The sequence below is a fragment of the Pezoporus flaviventris genome, unplaced genomic scaffold, assembly GCF_033815535.1.
Source record: "Pezoporus flaviventris isolate CSIRO_AGI_PZ_B2104156 unplaced genomic scaffold, CSIRO_AGI_Pfla_v1 ptg000025l, whole genome shotgun sequence".
Classification (NCBI taxonomy): Eukaryota; Metazoa; Chordata; class Aves; order Psittaciformes; family Psittacidae; genus Pezoporus; species Pezoporus flaviventris.
Window position 1 is genome coordinate 8885525 of NW_026892573.1, and position 27917 is coordinate 8913441.

Genomic DNA, 27917 nt, shown 5'->3' on the forward strand with positions numbered 1-27917 from the left:
GGCAGGGCAGGGCAGGGCTGGGCTGGGCTGGGCTGGGCTGGGCTGGGCTGGGCTGGGCTGGGCTGGGCTGGGCTGGGCTGGGCTGGGCTGGGCTGGGCTGGGCTGGGCAGCGCCGCGCCTCACCGGGCCTCGCCGCCAGGGGCGCGGGCTCCCCTCGCACGGCACCCGCCGCCGCCCCGCGCCCCGCTGACAGCCGCCCTGACAGCCGCGCGGGGCCGCGCTGCGCCGCCATTTAACCCTCCCCCCGCCGCCGGAGGTGAATGAGTGAGGGAGCAGCACTTGCTTGTCTAGGGGCAGTCCCGGCGGCGTTTCCTCCGCGGGAAGGATCCCGTTCAGCCCCGTCCCGCCGGCGGCGCCGGTGCGGCGGCCGCTCCGCCCGCGCAGGGCAGCGGCGTGGAGGTGAGCGCGGGGCGGGCGGAGGGGAAGCGAGTGCCCGCGGCCCGGCTGCAGCTTCCCCCGGCGGCGGGGCGGGGATCCCAGGCCTGGGTGAGGCGCCGTCCGGCCGCGGGTGACGAGGGGCTGGAGCCGCGGGGCTAGTGTGGGCTGTGGGGAGTGCGGCGGCACGGAGCGCAGCCGGCGCAGGCAGGGGACGGCCCTTGGGTCGCTGTGAGGGGTGCCGGCGGGACCGCGGCGGGGTGGCCGTGAGGCTTGGTACCGGGGTGCTTACAGACCGTGTGAGGACAGGTCCCGGCTGTGGATCTGTCCTTCCCCGAGGCGGTACCCGAGAGGCAGGGACCGTCCCGCTTAGCAGCCCGGGTGCTGTGGCACTCCAAAGTGCCGGTAGCACTGGCGCCTAGAGTAGTTGTAGTGGGTTTGTCGCTCCGAGTCTGTGGTAAGTAGCATTAATTTTAGAGTGTTTCCAGTACCTTTAGTGATTTCGACTTTATACGAGTCGCTAGACGAGATGAAACCATGTGGGTATACGACAAAATCAGTATAAAGCATAGGAGACAGCTTCCCGGTTCTCTTTTCAGTCCTGATACTTTGTGATATTTCAGACCTGCTTCTCAAACGTATTTCTAATTATTTCGGCTGTACAGTGTATATTCCCCATTCTGTGGTCTTTAAGATAACCCCACCAACAGGGGAATTCCAGAAACAGTGAGCAACATACGTATTTAAACAAAACATCTAAAGGGAAAGGAAAGAATGGATGACTGCATTCCAACCCTTATGCCATAAGGGAATGATCTAATATATTTAATTCTTTGCATTCATTATTTATTATTGCTTGGACACCTTCCCAAATTTCCTATGCTTAATAAACTTATTTTCATTGTACATTTTCCAAAGTAAATCTCGCCCTTATATGCAGTCTGCTATAGTCCTTAGGTTTCAAGGACAGATGTTGCTGGCCAGCTAGCTCTTGAATTGCTGAATTGATATCAAAAGGAGCTGAGAAATCCCAGAATTTTATGAGACCTGACCCCAAATGCTGATGAAAATAGGCTTTACTGGAAAATTATTGGGTTTCCTCTTGCACACAGAGGATCTGGTGCTGTCAGTTTCAGCCTAGTGAATTTAGATGCATAATTTTAATAAAGCCATTATCTGATAACAATGTAAAATTGTCTGATGTGTAAATAAGAATGAAGGATGCCTTTGAGGATGTCAGCTCTAAGCCCCCTGCTGTGGCAGGCATCACATACAGACTTTTATTGCTAAACTCAGTATCTTCTGGAAGTGGTGTCTTTTTGGCCCTGATCACTCTGAGTGGTCAGCAGTGATTAGATTCTGATAAAATGTGATGAACACCTGAGGTGCTCCCTTCCATGTGAAATGGGGAGGATTATATGGGAAGCTCTGAAATTCCCAGCAGGTGGTAACACTTCAATAGCTGCCTAATCCCATTGCAATAAGCGAACGCTGGTTGAAAATAATTAATCTCTTTCCTGCCACACAGATAAATTATCTTAAATTTGCGGAAACATTGCAGATGCACATTTCTTTTTGCTGTTTGTGCTGCTTGGCATCCCTCAAGTGAAATGTAGGAAGAGTTTAGGGATTTTCAGGCTTTTCCATCTCTAGCCTATTTTACTGTCAGCCTCATGCATAGCCAGAATTTTGCAAATTCAGGTTTCAAATGTGACTGTAAAATGTTTACTAATGGACAGCTATTAAGGAAACTGGTTTTCAACTGGGATTTTTTTTTTCTTTACATTCTAGCAGCATTTTGCTTGCTTTAAATTCCAATAAATAACTAATTTTTTGACAGCATCACTCCAGACCAGAGCTGGTTACTGGGGCAGGTGCAGCTGCTTGGGCAGGAGGCAGGCTGGATCCCAAAGGATCAGTCCTCAACCTGACCCCTGCACTTACTCATTCCCTGAGCCCTTCTTCTGCCTTGCCATTGCATGTGCCACAAGCCATGTTGGGGAGTTCTGTGCTGTGGCTGGTCCCCTGGAGCTGAGGGGTCTGGGAGTCAAGGAGGGAGCAAGGCTGTGCTTGGAGGAGAGTTGAGCAAGGGCAGGCCTTTTCCTGATTCCTGAAGGAGAATGGAGCTAGGGCAAGAGAAGGCTTGGCTCTTGCCAGGGATTTGCAAAGAGGGGGACTGAGGATACCAGTGGCTTGAGCAAAATATGACATCCATCAGTGGCATTCGCTGTGAATGAGGCTGCAGAGCACAGAGGTTTTGAGTGCTGTGAGTTTGTGTTCTCGTTAAACTTGCTGCTTGTCATGGAGTAGCTGATTCATTCCTGATGGCCCTTTTTTAACTGTAGGTCTCATTTGCCTCTCATCTCCCTTATGAAGGGGGAGTAGCTGCTCAGTGCTATACTATTGAAGCTGATAAAGCTGGTAACTGGTTAGCTGTGCTAGATCAGCAGGTGACAGCACTCAGAAGGGTGGCTGGTTTGTGAAATGCCATGTCTGCTCTGTGGCCTTGGGTGCTGCTGCAAAAAGTACTGGGAGTCATAAATCCAGTTGGCTTGTGCTTTGTTGTTGCTTCGGTGGGTGGTTTGTTTTGTTTGTAAAACCGAAATACTTTGATTTTACTGACATAAAGAAATAATGATGTTATTTAAATAGATTAATATATGTGACTCTGGTAGTATCTATAACCTATTCTGTTACTTCAGTTGCAAAAAATACTGTAAATGAAATTGTCGTGTTTGGCTCTTGCACAGTTCCTGACACTGTGGTGCCTGTAAAGCCTCGCAGTTCATGATGGATTTGTTCATACAAGGTAGTGAGGTACTGTTTCCAGAAGAGAGCTGCAACACAGGAAAACTAAGTGGTGTGACCAAGACTGCACAGGAAAATCTGTTGCAGAGCAGGGACTTGGAAGTTTTCCTGTGTCATTTGCTTTACACACAAGCCTCTTGGTCTTCATTTCCAAGGCGTTTTATGGCTTATCCCCTCCTCATCTGTCATTTCTAATTCCCTTTGGAGAGGAAGCTTTCCACTTCCAATCAGCCCATTACACCGTCTCTTGGAAGAAGAAAGCATCTTTTTATGTTGCTGTGCTTCTGCTGTGTCTCACACAATAAAGCTTCAGTTCGTGCTTGTCCACGAGAGCAATAAATTAAAAAAGCCAATTATTCAAAGTCTGATAGCCTTCTCTGGTCAATCATTTTTCATCTCGCTAAGTTAATGAACTTGAGGCAGAAGATTTGAATAGAGCAGAAGCCATTTAAGCTGTACTGTCTGCCTTGAAAAGCAAAATTTTATGTATGGAAAGTAGAAGAATAATAGAGCAGAGGGCAGGAGGCAAAGATGTGGAGAGTTCTGAAGACCTAAGAATGAGAAGAAATCTAGAAAGAAGTTGGCTTAGGGAGGACTAAGAGGAGAGGGGAGAAGTCTGAACCAAGCTTAGAAGTCAGTGTAAGGCCTGTCCAAAACTGAGGCAATGTGAAAACGGGAAATTGAAGGAGGGAAGAGGAACAAAGCTGCAGGGAAGGAGAGGTGAAGGGGTGTGTGTAGAAATATTACTCCAGAAACGGGGCAGCAATTCTTGTGTTCAAAACTGCTATTAGAATTGAGCTAGCAAAGGTGCAAAAGCTCAGGGAGGCTTTGTGGAGGCACTTTGATCAGAGCTTTGTTCAAAGTCTGGGCTGCGTTGCAGCTACTGAAGTAGCTGTATGTGAGGTGGGAGGGCTCCCCCTGCAATGCAGGGGTAGTGGAGGCTTGTGGAGGGTGAAGTGGCCCCGGGCTAGGCTTCCAGAGGTACCTGATCTCACTAATTGGAAGTTAGTTTTGGTACTGGTTCAAATACTCCAGTTCTAGCCTGGGTGTTGCCTGCAGTGCTCGCCGAAGTCCTTTTCCCAAGCAAGCCAAGTTAACACAGAGGGAAGGAGGTTTTGGTCTGACAAATGATCGACATTACCAAAACACCCAAGGGCCCTGGTGCTGGGCTCTGTCTGCAGGCTTGGTTAGAAGGAGTCTCTGTCCTGAAAAGCCTGTATTGTAAATACAGAGCGGGAGAGATGGGGTGGGAAAGAGGGGAGCAGATTAATGCTGCAGTCTGCTGACATGGTATGTATGGCGACGGCAGGAATCGGAACAGGAGTCAGGTCTCCTGTGCCTCCCACCAGCTCCCTGTCATGTGAACCATGCTGCTTTTCCCTTGGTTGGGCTGATGTGCAAATTAAGATGCAAGGCAACTATCTCAAGAATACTCTCCTACACAGGCTTTTTTCTTTCTTCCCGAGGATTTATTCTCCTATCCATAGCTTCGTTTCCTCTCTGCAATGTGTCACTCATTAGACTGAGATTAGGATTATTTGAATTTCACCTGTCAGTGTGTGGCGCTCTGAAAGAAGTATTTATAAAAATCATTTGAAAAATACACAGCTGGGAAGGTTGAAATGGAAAGGACCCATTAAATCATCCAGCACAGTCATGGTTGTGGCCCACAAAGCATTTTTCCCCTCTTTATTTCAGGGCAGTGTACAGCAATGCTGCATAACTTGTGCCGTTTTCCTTGAGCAGTTTTGCTAGAGGGCAAGGCATCTATCACAATTATTGTCTTTTTTAAATGAATCTGCTTTTATTTTCTTCGACCACTTTGATTCTTTGCTTTGACTAACTGATGAGTGATTAGTAGCGACACAGGACAGGAACAATGTGCCTGCTGCCGGTACCCTGGGAGGCAGGCTGGTTTGCCACCGCCCTCTGCTAGCAGCCCGCCCTGTCTTGAGGCATAAGATTTGTCTTCCTGTAATTTGTGGCATATCAAGTGAAATTCTGGGTGGTGGCGGTATCACTGTCCCTATCTAATGCTTTTTGGAGCCTTGTCAAGTTCCTGGACCGGATGATGATTATTCCCTTCGGATACGTACAGCTACTATTGTAATGGGCTTCTACTGAGCAAAGCCATGCTGTTAGTCTTTTCTTAGAAATTATTCTCTCCAGCCACTTGGAACAGAGAACAGTTTAAAAAGCTTTCAAATAACACGTCTGCTGTCTTTTAGTTCTACAAGTCTAGCAAAGTTATTGTTGAAATATTTCATTTGTGATTCCTAAAGACAGCTTTGCCATACCTGATTCCTACACTTTGCCTTTATGCTGTGCAGTTTTGTTCGCTTCTAACTCCTGCCTGCTCCAGTGACAGGTTTTTCTCATAGAATTAGGTTGTAAACTTAGTGGAACAAGAACTTTCTTGCATGTTTGCGTGACGATGAGCAAAGTAGGACTGACTTGCTGCTGTTCCTGTGCAATACAAAAGAGCAATTCTTGTATTTTGAGAATGGTTCCCCTGAGGTAGATCTTCTCTTTTAGATTCTCCCCTATTTCTATTTCTGAAGCAAACTATTGGTTTTGCTGCTACCATTGTGCTTCCAACCTGTTTTATATGATTGTTATGAGACCCATAAAAACTAGTTTAAAGCACATGGACATAAAATCATGAAATTTGCCAAAAAGAACTCTATTTTTTTTTTTTGGCTTTACTAAGACTACAGAGAATAAAAACTTAAAAAATGATGGAACAAAAAGTGGTAGTTAACACCTTCTCCATCCAATCAGTCTGAATGACATAGAAGGTGATTATAGATAACTAAATATATTACTGAATAATAGGGCAGTTTGAGGACCAATATGGTAGTTTCCTAAGTCTCTCACATGCTTGAAAGCAGTTGACAGTGAAAGGAATTCTGTACCAGCAATAAATCTCCAATATCTGTATGTGCTGAAGTCAGAGTTGCATTTTGTATAAAATACTTGTTATTTTGCTATCAGGAGTCTTGATCTTAAAATAAGACATGCACAGCAGCAGTTACTGCAGTGCAAAGGTAAATTGTGATCTATCTTTGTTATTCTGGCCCAGGAGCCGACATTTCTGGAGCGAAAATTTATTGTACAGTGGATTATAGTTGTGCTTATTCAAATTCATTGATACAGTTATTAGTAACTGTTAAGTAAATGGAAGATAAGTGTTGTTTAATAGCCTGGGTTTTTTGCTTATTGGTGGGATGTCTTCTTTCTTGTATTTTACAAAGCAAAGTCAATACAGCTGTAATTTGTAAACTTGCAGGTGGTGTTGGAAAAAAGTGCCTGCACTTTGGAGCTGAAGAAGGACATGAGGAGTAAAAGGACCTGGGATCTCACTGGTCAGAATGAAACAGATGTTGAAAGATTTTTCAAATCTGTTGTTAGTAGTGCTCTGTGACTATGGTGAGTATTACAGCTACCAAGGGAAAACCGTGCGATGAGTATTCACAAAGTGTGTTTGGATGGTAGTGTTTCCAGGTATTGGCTGAAATCAGATTTCACAGAAGCCACTGCTGATATGCACAGAATATAGTCTAGATTATATGAACTGTGTAAACTGGCCCTTTAGATCAGAGTGGCAGGAACCTTTCCTGCTCTGAATTTGCTCAGAAAAATAAACAAGATAAATGAACAGATTTCCGTGGGCGCCGTTGAGGAACTGGCTATGTTAGAAGCAGGAACTGGAACTCTGCTCTCTTGTAAGACTCATATTTTGTAATCTTTAATGAACATCGTGGAAGACAGACCTTGTAGGTATCCATACCAGTTTGGGTGGAACTGTGCCACGCACCTACCTATTTCTCTCTATTAACTGTAAAATGAACCTGTGATGGTCTGCTGAGATGTAAGCATATACAGTGCAGGCAACCTCCCATGACTGAGTGAGTCCCCATCTGATGGAACTAAGCTGCCATTTAAAGAACTTTTGAGAACAACAGAGGTTTCTTCCCTCTGACTGTATAAGAAGAGATGGTATTTGTGCTCATTCAATTTTAGTAATGTAAAATTAGGCAGCTAGTCAAGAGGCAATCAGTTTCATTTGAGTAGTCCATACATAAGTCAGCATATCTTGAATGCAGCTCTAACCCATCTGCAGTCTGAGATGTATGGAATGAAAAATCACCTCCTTCTCACCATCAGCTGCCAAGGAGGGAGATCAGACATCTTAAGTTCAAGTTATCTAACTACGATATCTGCGAGCTGAGGGACATCATATTCATGGTGTCGTCTTTTTCAAGAATGCTCTAAGTAGGAAGTAGATTTGCAAAAGGAATTAATTCCTTACTGCACAGTGAATGAGAAAATTTGAAAATGGGACTCAGTTCCTAAATAATAGATATATTTTCGAAAATCACATTCCTAATTTAAAAGAAGGCATTGTTCTGACAGCCACGGTACATTGTCAAACCATGCCAAAGGATTAACCCGTGCACTGCTGAAATGTCTATAGCATTAAAAAATAAAGGAAAAAGGATTGTTTAGTCCGCACTTATGGAATGAACTGTGGTAGCAGGTAGTTCACACACCGAAAGGCTGAAGAGATCTTACATAGGAGAGAAATAGACCAAAAATGTGTGCAGTTCTCCTTGTCGAAGTGAGAAAAATCTGATTATAGGGAATGACTCAATACTAATTATGCTGCTCATGCCTCTGTACTTGCTGCCTTTACTCTCTGGAACAAGGGATCACTAGAAGGTTAAAGAAGCTAGAATTGCCATATTTTAGGTGAGCTACGTTCCAGTAAAGGTGGAAGCATTTGTTTGGCTTTCAGTACCTTTTCTTCTTTTAATAAGACAAAGTTAACTAGCCAGGCTGGGAACGCTGCACCGAGTGGGGAACACAGTGAGGTTAAGTATTAAATTCACATAACCCAAGAAGTGAGGTGAATGACGGCAATGTCCACTGGTGAGCCAGCCCTGTAAGCATTCACGACTATTTGACTCAGAGGAAAAAGCTATTATTCCTGAACTTTATAGAGCGTGGCACAGTAAGTGATTACAAGGTGCAGTTAAAGAGCTAAATCTCTGCTGCAAATTTTAGGTGCATCATCTTTTGCCTTATTTCCAGTTAAAGAGTAGTGCATAGTTCAGAAAATTATTTCCAAACAGTTCTGCATATACACGTCTTTGAGTATCGCATGCCTGCAGTTTTTAGATAACTATTTCACTCATACACTTTTCTGTTTCAGACCAAGACTATTTTTTAAATGATCCAGTATGCACTGGAAAATCACTGTAATGCTAAAAAAAACCCTAACACACAACAAAACAGAATCCTCATTTCTGATCAGTTTTTCTGATGTGTTTGTTCTTAGCTCTGTCCTATTAGTGGCTGACAAGCCAACAGCACAACCCAAGTTGGCTTAAACACAATTAAAAATAAATAAATATCATAGTAGCATGCTCTAGTAATTCTTCTTGCTCTTCAGTGAGAACAAAGATTTTCCTTTTGATCTTTCTAAGCGTGAGCTCTTGCAAAGACTCCTCTGGAAGGTTTTTGGCACCACAGCCAGGCTCCATTCAACAGCAGACCATTGTAATGACAACCAAAAATATACAAATGCATTGAAAGCTACCCCTGACTGGCTGTCCAAACAACTGGGACCGAGTTTTGGCATGTGGCACAGTCATGCACTCAGAGTGGGCTGGAGGGCTGAAGGAGCTTGTGGTGAAAGCTGGCTACTTCTGACTAGTGCGTTTTGGAGCATCATGAAAAACTGCTATATGGGCTGTCCAGGAGTGCCAAGTTCTTGTGTTATTAACCAAAGATGGGGGAAAAGATGTTGTGAACTGGGGTGCACCAGCCAGAGCTCTGTAGTGCTGCAACAGCATCCTCACTTTCCTCACTTCCCAAGTGATCTTCATGAGGGTTGATGGGAGCTGGCCTCTCTTCAGTCCTCCTGCACACATACACGGTAGTGTTACTTCAAACCTGAGGTATTCCATATAAAAAAATAATGTAAGAGAGTTAAGACAGTTGTAAAAGAGAGCAAGGGCAGTGGAGAAATAGGTACAAACACTGATACTTTTCATTACTATCCCTTGAATATTTTTGCTGTAAACTTAAAGCTTGAATTTGAAATTTTTCATTAGGGTTTTTTTGCCATGGTCTGTTTTCTTTTTCTCCCTGTAATATTTTGGCTAAGTTGAATCCGGGTGATTCCTTTGTAGAAAAGTAGATAATTTTGCCCATGTTCAAAGAAACAAAGCCCCAGCAACTTGCAACCATTTCACTGGGAAACACAGCTGTGAGAACTTCATGCTTGTTACAGTGCTTACAGTGGCCTTTCTGCTGTCCTTATGAAGATTTGCCCAGACTTGGTCCAGATGTAAGTCCTTGCAGATGAGTTGGTGATGAAGTTATCTGAAGGACTGAGCATGCCCCAACTCCTGCTGCCTCCTCTTGTCAGCCCCATGCAATACTGTGTGCTGCAGGCCAGGGCAGCAGAGTTCCCCCATATTTGTAATATTGGGCACTAGAGTTGCTTATCCTGTGATCTCTGCTGTCATGCTATCAGTGAGCAAGAAAATTTGCTGGAATTACGGAACAGCAGAAGTTAGAAGAGCTATAAGACAAGGAGACAAAGGCAGGAGTCTGGAGAATTGTGGTAATGGTAATGGAGTTAGGGTAGTACCCAAGAGATAGTGACAGTAGGTAATGGTAGGAGCAGGACTGGAAAATATGGACAGGCACAGATGACAGAACCAAAACGTGAAGAGCAAGGCAGATGTGTTGCTGGGCTATTCATAGAGTGCCATTTTCCACAGGCATTTAGGGTCTGTTTCCTTCTTTCTGAGTTGAGATCAGGTTTGCTGGGGTGCCATGTGCTCACCACAACTGGGACCAAGTGGGATCCTGCTTTGAATGCTTCTGAAGGACCACTGTATTAGAAATCAGGTCCTAGCTTTCTAAGGGCATTCACAGTTAGTTGACACTTGGCAGTTTTCACCTTTGTGCCTATGCCTTGGTTCCTAACACACAAAACAAGAATAGTGACATCCTCTTATCTTTCCAGGACATTGGAAGGATAAACTCATTTACGTTTCTAATGCATGAATAAACTATGTTAAGTGCACAATAAAAGAGTCTGTGAGGGAAATGAATAATTCTGCGTTATCGGGATGGGGTTTAGATGGTCAGCAGTCAATGATACAGGGGACCACCCATGGAAGAATGAAAACAAAAGAGCCCTCTGGTAACGAGCGCCGTCCATGTGCCAAAAGCAGCATCATCTTGGGGAAATGCAAATTAAAGGTGGAATTACAGTGCATATACGTAAGACCATATGCATGATTTATATGTGTAAGGCTGTGCATGCCACCTTCATTTGGACTTCATGCATGTGGCTGGAGTTGGTTATTTTAAGGACATGTTATAGCTGGTGGAGAGTAATGGGCTTTTTTAGTGCACACTGTACCTCACTCAGGTGTAAACGTCTGTAGCTGGTCAGATCAATTTCTTCCTGAAAAATTTTCCCTGCTGACAAGAAAGTGAATCCAAGGTGACTAACTCATATTGAAGCTTAGAGTGGTAGGCGTCTAATATTATGTGAGATGAGTCCTGCTACTCCTGACTGCTGAGTGCTTGCCTTGGCAGTTGCAGTGTTTTTCCAGCAAAGCGGGCTTTGAGGTAATCTTAAGACATGTGTAACAGATTTAACAAGTCAAAGCATTGTTAGTTGATACTACTTAAGAAAGGATTGCTTTAACTGAGGTTTTACACTTCCATAGGATGTTCCATCCAAGATTCAGAAGCCTTTTCCCAGACAATTAATTAAATAAAGAAGTTACACAGCACATTCTGTATATGGAATGGATATGTGCAGCTCCCATTTTTCAGATAAGCTTTCTGCGTCTGAAATCTCTTTTAAGTTTCAAGCAACACAGGAAAGCTAGCTGAGCTGAGAAGGGAAGTGTGATCTTCCCAGTCCATTGCTTTTGATATCATCTCTCCCCACTAGTTATGGCACATCTCGGTATAATTTGGCAACTTGCACAAACATGGTCATGCAAGAAGTGCATGTAGAAAAAACTGTGCCATTTATAATGAAATGATGTAATTTGGACATGTTGCACCATATCTGAGACAAGAAAAGTGCTGCAGTCACGATCCCTGTTATTTTCAGCTCTCTCACTCAAGTGGCTGCGATGCAAATGAGCAAAATGAAAGATTCATGAGACAGAGGAAGAGGGAGGCTTCAAAAAGCATCATGCAGTCTTCTTTATTTAATTTGGGGGACATTTTTCATGTTCCTGTTTTAAGACACTGCCATCCTTTTTTTGCTAAGTTAAAGAAAGTGGAACAACAGCTGGCCACTGTGGACTTTAAGAATCGGTAAGTGAAAAGTTGAGAAGTCTGAGAAACTATCCTGATAAGTGAAATATTCTGTGACTCTTCTGGGTTGTTCAGAGGTTTGTGGGTTTTTTAACCTTGTTTTTAACCTTCCTGAGCATGTTACTGCAGTGGACTCTGAGCTGCAGCAAACCACGTCCCTGGACAAAGGAGAGGTGGTGAGGTTTAACTGCTGTAGCTAGGGCCTTCTTTTGTGGGCGTTGTTTGTGTGTGAATTGATTCATTTTAAAGTGCTTGAGAACCACTTTTAAAATATCCACTTTATAAATCTTTGTTTTCTTCCATAAAGTATATAAACAATGAGTTGTCTCTTTGGCTCTCCTTTCAGTTCTCGGCGAAGTGCAGTATCTCCTGTTGGAGCGTCCAGGTCATGTAGCCTTCAGCAGTGACACAGTGTCTGTGGAATATCAGTACTCTAGTGGTGGTAATGTGACAGCAGAGCATCTGTCCATCCTATTGCTGGATGCCAGCACCAACAAGATAATTGCAAGAAAACAGCTTCCAGCAAATCAGTCCCAGGGGAAGGTAGAATTTGAGTGTTTCCATTTCAAGAGTGCTGGGGACTTCTTGTTCAGAATGGTCTCTCCCAGTGATAACAGCAGTGTTGCCCAGTGGAGCAGAAGCAGGGTGTCCACCCTCCATGTGGAATGGCCTGTATTTCACATTGATTTGAAGAAGAGCTCAGAGGTGCTTGGGAGCTCCCTTCAGGTTGGGCTTTTTACAAACGAGCAGCTGTGTGCCATGAACGAGACAGTGGTTTCACTGGATGTGATATTCACCAGCACCCTTTATGAATTCGGAAGAGTAAGCTCTGATGAGACTCTGGGTATTAGAACTAGCAAAGAAATCCCGCTCTCTAGGTCCCAGTGGGTAGAGTTTGATTGCCCACCTGTTAGTCAAGAAATATACATTGCTGTGTTACTGAAATCATTAGAAACACATTCCATCATTGCCTCCATAGGACCTATAGATCTCCTCCACAAATTTGGGTACAAACTGGTTGTGGCACCAGAAGCAACATGCAAAACTTTGGTTCAGGTCTTCGTAGTGTCTCCACCATGCACTTCTATCAGTGGAAAAATTGTCGTCTATAAAGAGGCTCTCAAGCATCCTGCTCAAAGAACAGCCTGGCTCTATGAAAACACTCTTCACCCAGGAGACAACAGGACAGAATTTAACTGCACTTTATTTGATGTGGGGAAGAACAAATACTGCTTTGACCTCTTTAATTTCTCAAACCGAAGCCTTTTCCCAACAAGAGTTAAGGAATGCATGATGATCCAAAGGAATATGGGTTTGTACTGATGTTTGTCCTCTTTTAGCCAAAATCAGCACTCTTCCCAGCCACCATGGGTGATGATAAATAGGTTTAATTGTGGTGTCACCTGTTGGATAGCTACTTTTTGGGTCTTACACCAGACAAGTGGTGTAAATGTCATATGCAGTGGGAATGAGATAGAGTAGACTGTTAGGTAGAGGCAAACACAAGGACATTTGGTACCCGATGTTACTGAAGTAGCTTAAAACTGCACTAAGTTAACACTTAAGTACCAACCCAATGCCATTTGGGGCATTCTGAATGATGTATCTCTCTAGTCAAGGCAAAACTGAAACTTGACCCTCTCAGTGGATCACACCCACTGGAGACACTAAAGGTAGGATTAGTCTTAACTACATCAAAATGTCTAAAAGCCAAGGGTCCAGAACTGAGTAGTTGTCTAGCTTTTTAGTCAAGAGGGACAGGGTGATTCATGGGTATAGAAGACAAATGGGCTGAATACTTACCTGTGTCTTTTTCTCTAGCACATTTGCTGTAGGAGTTAGGTACACAACTTCTGGTGAGATGAATCAGTATTTGGTCACGGTGAAAGACACTGTTGTGTCACTTGGACAGGTTGCAGGCTTTTCAAGTAGCCTTTCAGCACGTCTCTGCAGACCAGGGTGCATTTTCTGACCCATCAGGCCACTAGGCAGATCATGGGTCACACTTGTATAGCTAAACTTTTCCTCCCAGGAAAGATTAGACTCATACAAACTGCCAACTGGGAGCAGTGTGTGGTTCATATAGTCCTTTGGGCCATGACCACGCATGGTCTGGGAGAGGGTTGCTTCACAGAAGCTAGAACCATGTCCAGGAGTGTTAATGTGATCATATAATCACAAGACAGAGCTGGAGCCTGTTCCTCAGCCCTGTTTAAGGAGCCATCTATACATTCTATTTCCATCTATGCATCTTATACAGCTGTAGCTTAAGAGGTGGCAGTCCATGCTTTGGCAGAATCTATAAATCGCAGTTGCATGGCAGAGTAAGCAGATGAGCCAAATGTCCTTCTCATCCTTCATTTGTGGATGGCAGCCATGGTGATGGAGGAGCTGTGTGTGCACGAGGGGATTGGATTGAGTTAGGTTGTGTTGCCTACACCCTGGAACAGAAGAGTAAATGTTCTCATGTAGAGCAGGCTTGTATCCATAGGTAATGTATTAGTCTTTCCCATCTTCACACTTCAAAGAGTTTGAGTTGAAAGGTTTGAGATGTACACCATTTTATACACCTCCCCACCCTGGTCTCCCTGAAAAGGAAGTGCAAAAAAAAACCCGTCATTGCATTTCATGGGCAGGTATCTGAGTGGGATCAGCAGGAGACTGGGAGTGTAGGACATGCTTCATAGCACACAGTCCAGACACAGCCTATCTTAATTAGGTTCTTAGTATCATATGCTCTTACATAAATTCTTAAACTGCTAGCTGTTTAATGAATGCTTTGTACTAAAAATGACCTCTCTTTTCACCACATGCCAAACTGTATGTAGTTCTTCTCATCATCTTAACTTCCTATCTGCATTATCTGTTGGCACTCTCTCTCTTCCTTTGGCGTAAGAAAGTCTATCTAAAACTGAAAGCATATTTTCTTAGTGGAGATAATTCTCAAGGAAAAAGGAAAAGAGAATTCTAATTCTTTCTCTGTGCTTGGGTGGTGTGTTACACTGATGTGATCTAGATAATTACCCCGCAGATAAATACCTAGGATATGACATAGATACGTTTCTGTGCCCAGTATTTAACTGTTTTAATTCATGAGATCCACCTTAAGTGATGACTCCCTGCAATCTGCTTTGTTTTCTTGGGTTCCCCAATAGCACTATCCTTACAACTGCAGTCGAAAGAATCGGGCTACGCCTGTGAAGAACAGAGTTAAGTCAACATCTGCCAAGTTAAAAGTGTCACATCTATAGAGCCGATGAAAGCGAAACCGTGTTGCATAGCCATAAATAAAATGTCAACCTGAAATTAATTAGGTGCAGCACATCTGACTGTGTCTGTATCTGTGGGACTTCAAAGCCTGTAAGCAGTGTTTGCAAGGAGCATGGTGTTCTGGGAGGGGTGCATCTGCCTAAAGCCACAACAGGCAGAGTGAACCTGTGCTGCCTGCGATGGCCATCTGCCTCCTGGCTGGTTTGAGAAGCCCTCTCCTGAGCCCTCACCCTGCAGCAGGGCACTGAGAGATGGTGTGCACAGACCCAAGCCCCGATAGCTGCATAACATTTGTGGCTGCTGCACAACAAACACTGCTCCTCAAGTCACTTATTTTCTGCTTTGGACTTCTTGAACTCACTCGGTTTAAGAGAAGGATTGGTGATAAATCCTCTAGTCTGGGCTCCTAGACAACATGGGCCATCACTTTTCATCCAGTTGCCCTGGCAGTGAGCGCTGCAGCTAGGCTTTGCATTTGACTGCCACTCCAGAGAGTTACTCAGTCTTTTGTTGAAGACACGACAAAACAGAGACCTCTCCGGTAATTTCTCTCAATACTGTGCTCTGATTTTACTTTATTTTTCTAAAAAAAGGGAAACTCTGTGTTTCGTAACTAAAGCTCATTTAGCTTCAGTCTCTAGTGATTAGCTCTTACTCTGCTGCTCTCTGCTAGACGAGACAGCTGTTTCCTGTCCACTCTCTTCCCCCTGCAAAGATGATCCAGATCATCTCAGTCCTTCCAGATTATCTCCATGTTCTTTTTAATAAACCGAAAAAGATTGAGTCTTTTTGGAAGGCATTTTGTTTGGGATTTGATGACTTTTCCGACTCTTTGGCTCCATTTCCATTATTTTAAGCACTTCTTTTTATTTGACAACAGGGATACCAGCTTTGGGTGCTGTGTTCAGAAGTCCTCCTCACTGATGCTGCTTTGAGCAGAACCATTATCCTTACCCACACCTCTGCTTTCATTCCATCAATTGCATTAGCTGATTTTGCTACAACTTTTACCCTGTAAACTCCTGTTGAGCTGTTTTCGCGTGTGACCTTTTAGTATGTAGTCTCCCATCGTGCAGGTACAATTTGTATTCCTTCTTCCTATGTTTTGTAATTCGCTGATTAATGTCTATTTTGCTTGGGTTACCGTAACATGCAAGTACCATACATTGCTCCATACGACTGCACTATCTACTTATGCCATCACAGGAGTGACACATTCTCAGTAATGGTTTTATCTTTGTTTTCATGTCAACTAGGCAGGCATTGTACAGCACTGAGCCTTATATTAATCCCTTTGGAACCTATCCAGGTGCATTTATACTCGATGATGGTTTTCTGTTGACAATTGCATATCAAATCTGTCACTCAGCCAGTTCTTACTTCATTTAGCATTTGCTCTGTTATTATGAAGCAGGGACATTGTCGTATAAAAGGTCAAAGTACCTAATCATTATCTTCATCCAAACCACAGAGGATGAGAAAAAAGATGATTTTGCCACACCCATTATCCATAGATCAGGCATCAGTTATATTCCTGACCGTTTGGCAAGCCTGCTCCTTACTCCTTATCGCAGCCAGGTTTAGTACAGCCTATGGAACAGGAATCTGACTTGCGTCTGGTATAGGAAGAATGTTCCCATGGCCCCGAGTGGGCCAGGGCAGCAGCTTCAGAATGAGTGTTGCAAAAATGCTTGTGCTATGTAAGACTATGAATAGATCTATTAAAGGTGGGCTGTGAGCCAGCACTTGTGCAGCTTTTTGTAGACTCCCAACTGGAGAACCTGTGAAAAAATAACAGCGAGATGCGAGTCACTTCATTTGTGTCAGTGGAGTGTTAGCTGTTTCACACAGGTGACTTAGGGAGGGTCATGCAGCTTTTTCTCTGTGTTTGACTGTCTTATTTGAATGTCTGGGGTAGGAAGCTCATCTTACCCAGCAACAGATGCATTGCAGGCTCATTCTTTTCAATGCTTTATCCTGTGCTTTGCTTATGTGGATTTTAAGTGTCCCCAGCAGTGAAACTTCTGCACTCCTTAGAAGGATGTTCCATGTCCTAGCCTGTATCCCCGTTGAAACATATGGAATGAGACTTATAAAATTAATCAGTAATGCTACCGCATAGAAACAGGAATATTTTCTTCATATTTCTGGTGTTAATTAACTTAATTTTACAGTTCTTTGTTATACTCCAGAGACCGTTTTCAACTTTGGTGGGAAGTCTTTCACAGTTGCCAACAGCAGAGATGAATTTTGTTCATCTGACTTTTGCTGACTGTCGAAAAAAATCCCTATTGGTAGCTCAGCAGGGCATAAGAAGTACAGTTGTTGCCTGCAGGAGGAAAGAGAAAGGTAGGGGAAGACCTTCTGAAGGGAAAAGTGGTCAGTAAGGGAGGAGAGGAGTAAGTGGAGTATCTAGAGGTCAGGCAGGGGACACACAACTTCTATAAAATACTTGCTCCCTGAATAAGACTCTATGAATCAGACCTGCCTATCCGTAGGAAAATCTGGGAAACAATTAGCTGTATTGCTTGAATCTGCACCTGGCTTGCGTTTATTTTGGAACAGACAGATGGAGGGGACATACATGTGCCAGGGCTGGTTTGTACCAGTGTCCTGTGTCACTGAATACTTCTTCTCCACATCCCCAGCATTTTAAGAATAAATTGGGTGTTACGGACCTGGGATAGCTCTTGGCTTCTGAAAAAAAGTTTAGGCTGTGCCTCCACAATTCTTAAAGACACCTGTTTGTGGGGAGAAGATGGCAATATGCACAGGCAGAGTCTAGGTTTTCTTCCTTTAAAGGGTTCCTCATCCTTTCATTGTCCAAATTAGTAACCTGTTGGAGCATGCCACCATTTCAGTGCACCCAGGCTTCATTTCCATGGAAACAGAGAAACACGGAATGGGTGAGAAGGGTGTTTTCCTAGGTCTCATCCTAACAGCAGTACAATGTTTGTACACCTGTGCTCAGGACCTAAAAGCTGATCTCAGCTTCCACAAATACTCTGCAATGCCCCAGGCTAGTGTAGCTGTTCACATGAGCCTGTAAATCATCAGTGGGTTTGTCCCATATTACTGGTCTTGTTGAAGGTTTAGGACTATCCTGTGTGTCAGACTGGAAGGATGATGCTGAGCATTCCTCGCTGACTGCACTGTTGGATAGCACTGCATGCTCAGAGTCTTACAAACACAAAAATTTGCGGGGAGATAGTTATACGGCCCAGCAATTAACACAGTTAATTGCATTTATCTTTCATGTTGGTAGATCTGCCAACTATCAGCTATGTCAAACTAACTCATCAGTTCGAGGTCTTCATGTTGATAATTGATTTCTCAATTCTGTGTGAAAAAATTCACACTTCTTAGAGCTGGTTTGCAGTGCACACCTTCTGGTTTCCCCCTGGCACTTTGGATCTGTTTGTCTTAAATGGAAATTAATCATTTCATTTCCTTGGGGGAGAATAAAGTATGCTTCATTTTCTTTTACATTCTGGTAATTGCAGGAGGTTGCAGAGCAAGTCACAGGAGTTTAAATCTCCGGATTTCATGGGAGCTGGAGCATTTCCTGCTCTCTGCTGGTTAAGGCCCGTACTCTTAGCCTCAAAGCTATGGATGCCAAGTATTTATGCTAAGGAGCTCTTTTGTCCTTTGCTGAAGGCAGAGTCAGTGAAAAGTGCCCTGGAGCAATGGGCACATCATAGGTTCAACACCAAGATTGTAAAATTACTCATCCTGAATGTTCTTGTACATTGAAGCCCACAGGTATCAATGTGGAGGCTGCCAAGCGCCCTCCACTATCGCCAGTATTAGCACTGGAGGCAGCTAGAACCTTTCTGGGTCTGGCTTTATATCTGACTAATTAACAGAAGTTTAAATGAGCAGGGAATATGGAGAGAGAAATTATGACAGGGACTCACCAAGCTGCTCACATAAAGTAGTCTATGAGGAGGTAGGTGCTTCTCCACCTAGCCTTCCTTCCTCTACCAGTGATTAGGGACACTGCAGAAATCTTTCATGATACTGGTATGAAGAAGAGTGTCATGAGATCCCCAATACTGTGATACCATGAAGTCTTTTTCAGGAGGGATCCGTGAGCCACTGACTGACTAACGATGATGGTAATTTTGTCTTGCTGCCCTCACTAATATCTCTGCTCACTAGCTGATGTGATTTTGCAACTGTCCAGAGTTTGTATCTTTGCGGGACTTCTTACTCCAACAAACTTTCTCAGTTCCCCCCTCCTTGGCACCCTCTGACTCCCTTTCCTCCTGACACCACACACCATCCAGTCTTCATAGAATCATAGAATGATTTGGGTTGGAAAGGACCTTAAGATCATCCAGTTCCAACCCTTCTGCCATGGGCAGGGATGCCTCACACTAGACCAGATTGCTGCTTAAAGCTCCGTCCAACCTGGTCTTGAACCCTGCAGGGATGGGACATGTACAATTTCCCCATGGCTTCCTGTTCCAGTGCCTCACCACCCTCACAGTGAAGAATTTCTTCCTTATATCTGACCTGATTCTTCCCTGTGTAAGTTTGAGAGTCTTAAACAGACTTTCAAGTTAGAGAGACTTAACCAGAGTTGTGCTCCATTTCACACTTCCTGGGAACTGGGGTGGCTGCAAACTGGAGGAGTGAGAACTCAGCCTGCCTTTGGGCTCCTCTCCGCTGTTGTAGCAGCTCTCCAGCTCCAGAGACAGAAGGGTGAAAGCCGAGAGGTGCTCACAGAACACAAAGTGAAAGACAGCCTGAGATCACAGATATCGCAATGCTGTGGTAAAGTCAGTGGCAAATAGGCAGGACGGTCACTTGGCGTTGTGTGGGCTTAAAACTGCAGCACCACCGGGGTGTCTCACTGTGCCCATCTCTACTCTGCATTAGGCAAGGCAGATGCACTGGAACATGCATGCACGCAGATGTGCGTGAGTATGTGCCTATACACGCTTTACAGCCTTGGCTGACAGCACAAGAGTAAGCTCAAAACCTCTGGGCGCTATCCTGCAGTGCAGGTGAGTACCTGCACACAGGAGAGCAGCCCCACTGGTTCTGTTAAGCTCCTTGTATTGACGTAACTCAGACTGGCATGTTCACAAAAATCTGTAGGACAGGGCCCAAAGCAGGTAACATTTCATGTTTGTTAAAACACAGCTGTATTTATTTTTGTTAGAGACTTTTAATAACTCACTATGAACAATCCAGCAACCGATGTAACAAGGGTCTACAGGGATGCTGGGGAGGGACTCTTCATTAAGGACTGTAGTGATAGGACAAAGGTAATGGGTTCAAACTTAAACAGGGGAAGTTCAGGTTGGATATAAGGAAGAAGTTCTTTACTGTAAGGGTGGTGAGGCACTGGAATGGGTTGCCCAAGGAAGTTGTGTATGCTCTGTCCCTGGCGGTGTTCAAGGCCAGGTTGGACAGAGCCTTGAGTGACATGGTTTAGTGGGAGGTGTCCCTGCCCATGGCAGGGGAGTTGGAACTAGATGATCTTAAGGTCCTTTCCAACCCAAACCATTCTGTGATTCTATTCTATGATTCTATGAAATCATAAAGCCATTTCCAACACTGTCTAGTCCTTTGACATAGTAACTTTGTCACTGATGAGGAGCTCAGGGGCATCGTAGCAGCAAAGCAACTGTCATAAAATTAAAGAACATGACCAGCGTTGACAGAAGCAACACTATAAATTATTTGAAAGAGCAAACTTTAACAAACCTAATCTAGGTTTTTAAATTATTGTCTATTCAGCTGATTTTCAACTTTATCTGTGAGTGACAAAATGGAATTAAGAGGTCTATTGTTTTTCTTTCTGTTACACTATAGGAGGATCCCCAGGGGGTTTGTCCTTTAAAATTGTACCTGGGCTTGTGCATTAGTTTGGAATTGAAAGCTGTGGTCCTGCTTCAGTGTCACAGCTGTCAGATACAGGCAGGAGAAGTCCCTTTCTGTCTCTGGGTTCTTGCTGCTGTAAAGTTTGAGTGTTGAACACTGGATAAGGATGTTGTCTAAGCAAAAGAGGTATTTCATTACACATTAAGAGGTGATAATGTTTGAGGTAGTATTAGAACTTGACTCCACTTAAAATAAATAAATGAACCAGCAAAATTTCATCTCGAGTTAATTGCCAAACCATAAGCAATACAGCAACAGAGACCTGGAAGCTGTCAGGTGAATGATTCAGTAACACTTTTGTGTGCTGAGAAGATAATAGAGAGAAACCGATACTGCCATTTTATTAGGCTTTGTAGACTTACCCTCCTTTCACAGTCACATAAATCAGGAGTAACTACACTTAAGTCAATGAAGTTATCCTGCTGTAAAAGCACTATTTGTCAGGCGGGAATTGGATGAATATGTAAATTACTAACCCATTCCAAAGATTTGTGGATTAGTTTCCATTTTCTGTGGTTCCAGGAAGAACTTGCCTGCCAGTTGACTGACCACTGTGTTGTTGACTGGCACTGGAGTGGATAAAGGAAAACAAGGAGTGGGAGTTTCCCCAGACTGTGATGGGAACAGGGGTGGGTCCCTGGATGCTGGTGGTTTTGGTTATTTACTGCTGTTTCTCTTAAATGAGAGAAGACAAATGGCTGTGTCTTTAAAGGTAAGGATGCAGGTGTATTCCTCATTGCTCTGAGCTTGTGTATTTGCAGACACGTGGAGCCTGTGGCAGCCCTGGAGTCCCTGCAGTGTCACCTGCGGGGATGGCGTCCGGCAGCGCTTCCGAGAGTGCATCACCTCCTCATCAGCCAAATTAGGCTGTGCTGGATCACCCAGCGAGACTTCCTTGTGTTCCCTGGAGGAGTGTTTGTGTAAGTGTCATCTCTGCTGTCCTCTTCCCTGTGGTTGCATATCTGCCCTAGCAAAAGAAAAGGGTCTGTTATTAGGACTTTGTAAAATGGAATGATTCTGGAGGGGTGTCACACTCCTGTGGTTGATGGAGTAGGGCAGGAGTCTACATGCATTTGTGGGGCAGCTGGTGACAAGTCTCCAAGCCATAAGATTTTGGTATTCTGTGGGTGCCATGGAAGGGGTTTAAAATCTCCAGAGTGGCTAGGGAATGAAGAAAGACTAAAGGAGAGATCTTGGGGCTAGCAAAACATAGAATCATAGAATGGTTTGGGTTGGAAGGGACCTTAAAGATCATCTATTTCCAACTCCCTGGGAACCAGGGATGGGGAATAGAAGGTGCCCAGGGACTGTGCAGGCTCCTATTCTCTTAGGCTGTAATTTAACAGATATTTTAAACTATTACAAAGTGATCAATGCCTTACCTCTTGCTTTGGCTGCTTCTGTGCACTTCCTTGTGCTGGCAAAAGTGTAATGTGGAGTACTGGAATAGAACCAGCCAAAAATTGGCAAGTTTGGGAATGTGGGTAAGCTGTTGCCATGCTTCTGCCACTGAAAAAGGGAAGGATGGCAGAGGGGGAGAATGTGTAGCTGGAGCAGGAAGAGGGCAGGACTACTTTTTAAATGGAGGCGTTGGCTTGAACCAGCTTCAAGGTGTTGAATGAAGGCCTCAGAATTGTACAGGCAGGCCTGGAATGTGTTGTGGAGCACTGTAAGAAATGGGTTGTATTGAACAACAGGTTGGGTGAAGGGAAAATATTAAAAATGATATTCCATGAAGCCAGGTATTGCATTTTGTCAGTGTTTGTGCAGCACATAGGGTATTTTGACAGCTTGTTGTTAAAGCGTCTGATGTTTTTAATGACTGGAAAATGCTGGCCATGTAGGTTTGCTTATTTTGTAAATCTGCAAGTGTAAGCAGAGAAGAACAACTCAGATGTTTAGGGCCCCAGCCTAAAACTAATGCCCTGATCTAGGCCTGGTTGTCTTCTCTATGGCAAACCCTGTTATGCTGGTGTGGGCAGTAATGCCAGCAGAGAAACACAGTGAGTTAGTTGGTGTTTTCCTAAAGCTGTTGCTGAACTGTGCTGTTCCATGCTTGTGTTACCTGCGGGAGGGGTATGTCTGTAAGTACGGTACTTGGCTTGGCTCCTCTCTGGCTAGCTTCACCCCACTCCTCTGGATCCCAGAGAGCAGTTCTGGTGCACAGAGTTCCCTGAGGGGGGTCCATCCATGTGGAGCATGTCCTGGACACCTGGTTTGTGTATGCACCTTGGGTTTACGTGCATGGAGGTGACTGGCCTCTCTGGTGCTTCTCGGAGGTGTCACTCTTTCCATGCATGTGTACAACTATATAAGGCATATGGTGGTTTTCAAAGAGGTCAGCAATCCTATGCATACCCAGGACACATGCCTGTGGCAGTCTGGTGGTGGTTATACTATCTGACAGCACTCAGAAGGTCTGGAAAATCCTCAAATTCCATCTAGGTCTCTGGGTTAATAAAAAAGGTTATCTATATATTTTGTATATAGGAAGCACAGATGCACGGGAGGCCTGCATCTGCACCCATTGCCATGGGATCATCTGAAGGAATTGCCTCGCTTCTCTCTTGCACATGGTTTCTAATCCTCCTGTTCCCACATCAAGCAGCTTCCTTTACAGAATCACCTACAAGATTTTATCTCATTGAATCTTAGACTGCTCAGGAAGTGACTTGATGCTGTGATCTTACAGTGTTCATCTGCTGCCTGATGTCCAGCTGGGAGTGTCACCTTCCCACCCGCAGACTGTCTGCACCTTTCTGGAGCAGGCAAGCCTCTTTTTCAGCATCATTTATGTTTCAAGTTATTAGTCCAGCAGATGGAGCAAATAGCTGAGTAAATGAAACCAGCACACAGTCCAGGGGCAGAGGTACATGAGGTGGAGAGAGAGCAAACCTAAGGGACTAAGTCCTGTTTTGAACCTCACTCTTAGCTTTCTGTTCCAAACAATACAGCACAGTGTCTTGAAACTCTTTAAAACAAAGTCTTTAAAAAATAACTGAAAGCAAACAGGACTGGGAAGAGGATGAGCAATGAATGAATTGCTTTGCTGCAGTGGTACTGAGCAGAGCAGATGCTGGTCCTACCTTCTTTGCTGAGGTCAGTGTGCTCACTCCCTGCTCAGGCCCCCAGAACAGTAGTCTTCCCTGCTCTGGCACAGTGACATTGGGCTGGATGAAAGTTTTAGAGATCCCCCAGTAAAGATCCAGCAGGCATTGGTCTTGTTCTTTGAGATGATGCTGGGCTCTCAAGAGTGACATGAAGATCAAAGTGGATCCAGTAGCAGGATTTTTGAGCGACTGGGGCTGTCAGGTAGACCTGAGGCAAAGAAATGTATCTCTTGCCCAACCAAGCACTCTGCACGTCTGTTATCATAGCAGCCTGAGACCTTCTGGCCTGTGTTCATCAGTGTATTTGTACATTGTGCACACCCTCCTAATACCAGCTTTCTGTTGAATGAGTGTCCTTCTGAATTACGAGAAGAACATGGTATCAGCTTCTTGTTATTCTGCAGGCACATTTCCTATGCCTGGACAGTCACAGTGGTGCAGGCATCTGCCAAGTTTTACAACAGACTTTCTTTCACTCTGATGTAAGGCTTTGGGTTCTGGATAAAACTAGAGACAGGGGCAGGGTTGTTAACTGGTTCAGTGTGAACTCACAGCTTTATGGCCAGCTCTTGTCAACTACATCTGTGCAGCCTTATCCTCCAACAGCATTGTCATGGCCTTACAGTGCTGATGTTGAGCCGTAAGCAACTGGGGAGTGCTAACACACACTGGAATTAACTGGTGGACCAATTCATCCACTTTCAACCATTCACAGGGCTGCCCCTAAAATGCTAGGGACCTCATCCAAAAAAAGAATTATTAATCTCTCCTTGGTTCAGCCATCTCTAATGTGGTGCAATGAGCAGGTGAGAGGTTTAAATAGGGCTGTGGAAAGATCTGTGATGTTCACATTACAGGTTAAAATCTCAAACTGGAAGGAACCCATAGACATCATCGAGTCCAACTCCCTGCTCCTTTCTGGACTACCTAAAACTAAACCATATGACTAAAGCTTTGTCCAGATGCTCCTTAAACTTTTAAAAGGCTTAGTGCTGTGACTGCTTCCCCAGGGAGACTCTTCCAGAGACTGACCACTCTCTCAGTGAGGAAAGGCCTGCAGGGTGTTCGTCCCTGTTTGAAAGCCCATCTGCAGTCCACAACAGAAGAGTGTCAATACTAGCATGCCAGGGGCACCAGAGCAGTGGCCTTCTCAACTAGGAGCTTGGGGTGGCAGGGGAAGGTTCCAGCCTCTGCAGCTGTGACACAAGGCAGTGGTAGAAGAAGCATGCTCAGAGGACTGCTTTGAAAGTTATGCTGCCCCGGCTGGTGCTGCCTCTGTGCTCTTCAAATTCACTGCAATTCTCACTCCCCTTAAGCTCTCATAAAAGTAATTTTAAAGTGATACTGAAGTACTAGCCTGGGTTGGCTTATTTTATGGTACTTTTCACCAGGGGATCTTAATGTACTTCACAAGGGAGGGCAAATAGTGTTACCCATTTTACACCTATTTAGGAGTGCCTTATGGAAATGGCAGAACAGGCAGAAGTAATGATGACATTTAAAAGTTCTGTTGGAGCCTTGGTTTAAAGTAAGTAGATCTGTTCCTGCCATCTTGAAGTCATCAGTAATAGCTCATCTCTAATGAGCAAATTTTAATGGCAGACAACTTCCTGTACTGTGTTAACTGGTTATTTTTAATTTGTTGTAAGGTATCCATCCTAAAATACCAAAATGCTGATGACAGTGCAGCTCTGATTGATAGACATGTGTGCTCTTTGTTACAGCTATGAAGCCTCCCACCCCACCTTCTGTCCAGCCAGGAGAGGACCAGAAAGCAAATAACATAGTGACCATCACAGGTATCTCCCTGTGCTTGTTCATCATCTTTGCCACTGTTCTCATCACCCTCTGGAGGAAGCTCTGCAGAGCTCAGAAGTGCAGCACTGCCGTGCGCCGAAACTCTGTCCATTCCCCTGGCTTCCGGAAGAACTCTGACGAGGAGAACATCTGTCAAGGCAACAAGCAGCGGGACAGCTTCGCTGAAGGAGGGGATGCCCCTGTTAACATTCCTCTGACCTACAGGCGAAGCCTCCAGTTTGCCCAAGAAGATGATGCCTCTGGAAGTGAGAACTTCCAGCCAAATGCCCAAAAAATTATCCCTCCTATCTTCAGCTACCGCTTGGCACAGCAGCAGCTGAAAGAGATGAAGAAGAAGGGCCTGACTGAGACCACCAAGGTGTACCATGTCTCTCAGAATCCCCTCACAGACACGGTTGTTGGTGCCACCACGATGCTTCCGCTGAGCGGAGAAAACCAAGAGGAGGCAGCAGCAAACAAATTTAGGATCAAATCTCCGTTTCTGGAACAGCCAGCCAGTCAGCCCAAATTCCTGGGGGAAGGCTCTCACCCTAGGCTGGATTTTCCATTCTCACAGGCCAATGCTGCAATGAGCCCTACCCAAACCTTGGTAAGAAGAGCTCATTTCAAGCACCAGGATAACAGAGGGGACTTGCCGGAGAGGGCCTGCCACAGAAACCCGCAGTTCAGAAGAACAGCCAGTTTCCATGAGACTAAAAAGGCCAGGCCTTTCAGAGAGAGAAGCATGTCCACCCTCACCCCCCGGCAGACTCCTCTCTACAACTCCAGGACCAGGACATGGGACCAGGGCTTGGAGGACAGGATGCGGCCAAAATCGAGGAACACTAATCCAACTGGTGAAAAGCTGGATCAGCCCCACAGCGCTGTGCCAGGATGTGAACCGCAGGGCCATGGGACAAAGTGCCACCACAGGGCAGGGCCCCTGGTGAAGAAACTGGACTTGGTCACTGACCACCAGCCTGCTGGTCAGGAGAAGGCAGCTGATAAGCCTGAACCCAGTCGAAGCAAACGGGGCCCTTCACCTAACCCCAGAGGCACATGGCGGAAGGAAACAGGCTCAGCTGGCAAGGATAATTCCCAGAGAGTCCCAGGTGTAAGCCCTGCCCAGTACCGAAGGGACAAGTGCCAGAGCTTCCCCTTGGATCCTGAGTTTGCCTTTTATGATAATACTACTTTTGGCTTAACGGAGGCAGAGCAGCAGATGATCGACCTCCCTGGGTATTTTGGCTCCAATGAAGAGGATGAAACAAGTACTTTAAGCATCGAGAAGCTGGTGATCTGAGAGACTCACTGTGGCCCTGCAGGAGGGGCATGAGGGAGAGAGGATCTGCAGGATCTGTTGGCTTGTGGTGGAAGGAGCAGGTGGAAGGAGCAGTGGGAACTGTGTTACTCCCACACAGAGCAGGAAGGAATAATGCCCCAAGTCTGGCTTGTGGGAATACATTCCTTTCTAATTACTGGAAAGGGCTTCCATATCATTTTTTTTGTATGTATGTGTGTACAGTTCACACAAAATACCCCAGGAAAGCACGTGTTAGTGGAGGCATGACGCAGAAATAGCCAATAGTTTTTATTGCATAAAGCAGTCATGTTTTGTGCATCATATGTGATGGATGCCACTGATCTGGCCTTTCTCACCTTGTGGACCATGTACTAGTAGATAATAATGCCCTAAAGCATCCATTGTCCAGTATCCTCAATCATCTGTCCTAATTGGTGAATCCTTGCCCATTTAGAAAACACAGACCTCAAGTTGTGAGCAATTTCCATAACTTTTATGGTAGTCAGTATTGAAGAGTGCCGATTCATCGAAATTGCTCAAGTGAGTCATATGGTGGTGTTTATTTTAGCTGCTTGCATGAAAGTGCAAACAATTGATGCTGAATACTTGGAGTGAATTTAAAACTGAGGGGGCACTTCTCACCCTTCAAGGTTTTGATACTTTCCTTCTGTCAATATTTATACTACAAAATCAGTGATGTACAGATATATGCAGGAAATGAGTAGAAGAGGCATGCTACTGGGAGGGCAAAGAAAATGGATAATCAGATTTAGAGTCCTCACAGAAATGTTACTTGCAGCATCTAAGCACCTCTAAAAGACAGTGAGAGAACTGTTGAATCACCCACCCTTTCCATAAGCATCTTTGCCTTTATTAAACTTTTCAGAATGTAAATACATTGACAATAATACTGCTACAGCAAGCTCAGAATAAATTATGAGCAAAACAAGTGAACAGCAAATTTATTTCATGAATACCTGGTTTGTGAGTAGAAACTA

The 27917-nt window shown here is 44.6% G+C and overlaps 1 protein-coding gene across 1 annotated transcript; it reads left to right on the forward strand.

The window, feature by feature from the left end:
- The first annotated feature begins 128 nt into the window (after positions 1–128).
- THSD1 (thrombospondin type 1 domain containing 1) lies at positions 129–27873 on the forward strand. The gene is made up of 5 exons (XM_061457438.1): positions 129–399; positions 6473–6612; positions 11891–12856; positions 21471–21629; positions 25544–27873. The coding sequence occupies exons 2-5, from the start codon at positions 6555–6557 to the stop codon at positions 26917–26919; spliced, it is 2559 nt and encodes an 852-aa protein (XP_061313422.1). The 5' UTR covers positions 129–399; positions 6473–6554; the 3' UTR covers positions 26920–27873.
- The last annotated feature ends 44 nt before the right edge of the window (positions 27874–27917 follow it).

Coding starts and splice junctions, on each gene's coding strand:
- THSD1 (XM_061457438.1), top strand. CDS start 6,555: ATGAAACAGATGTTGAAAGATTTTTCAAATCTGTTGTTAGTAGTGCTC. Junction 6,613..11,890: donor AGTAGTGCTCTGTGACTATG/GTGAGTATTACA, acceptor CTCTCCTTTCAG/TTCTCGGCGAAGTGCAGTAT. Junction 21,630..25,543: donor TTCCCTGGAGGAGTGTTTGT/GTAAGTGTCATC, acceptor TCTTTGTTACAG/CTATGAAGCCTCCCACCCCA.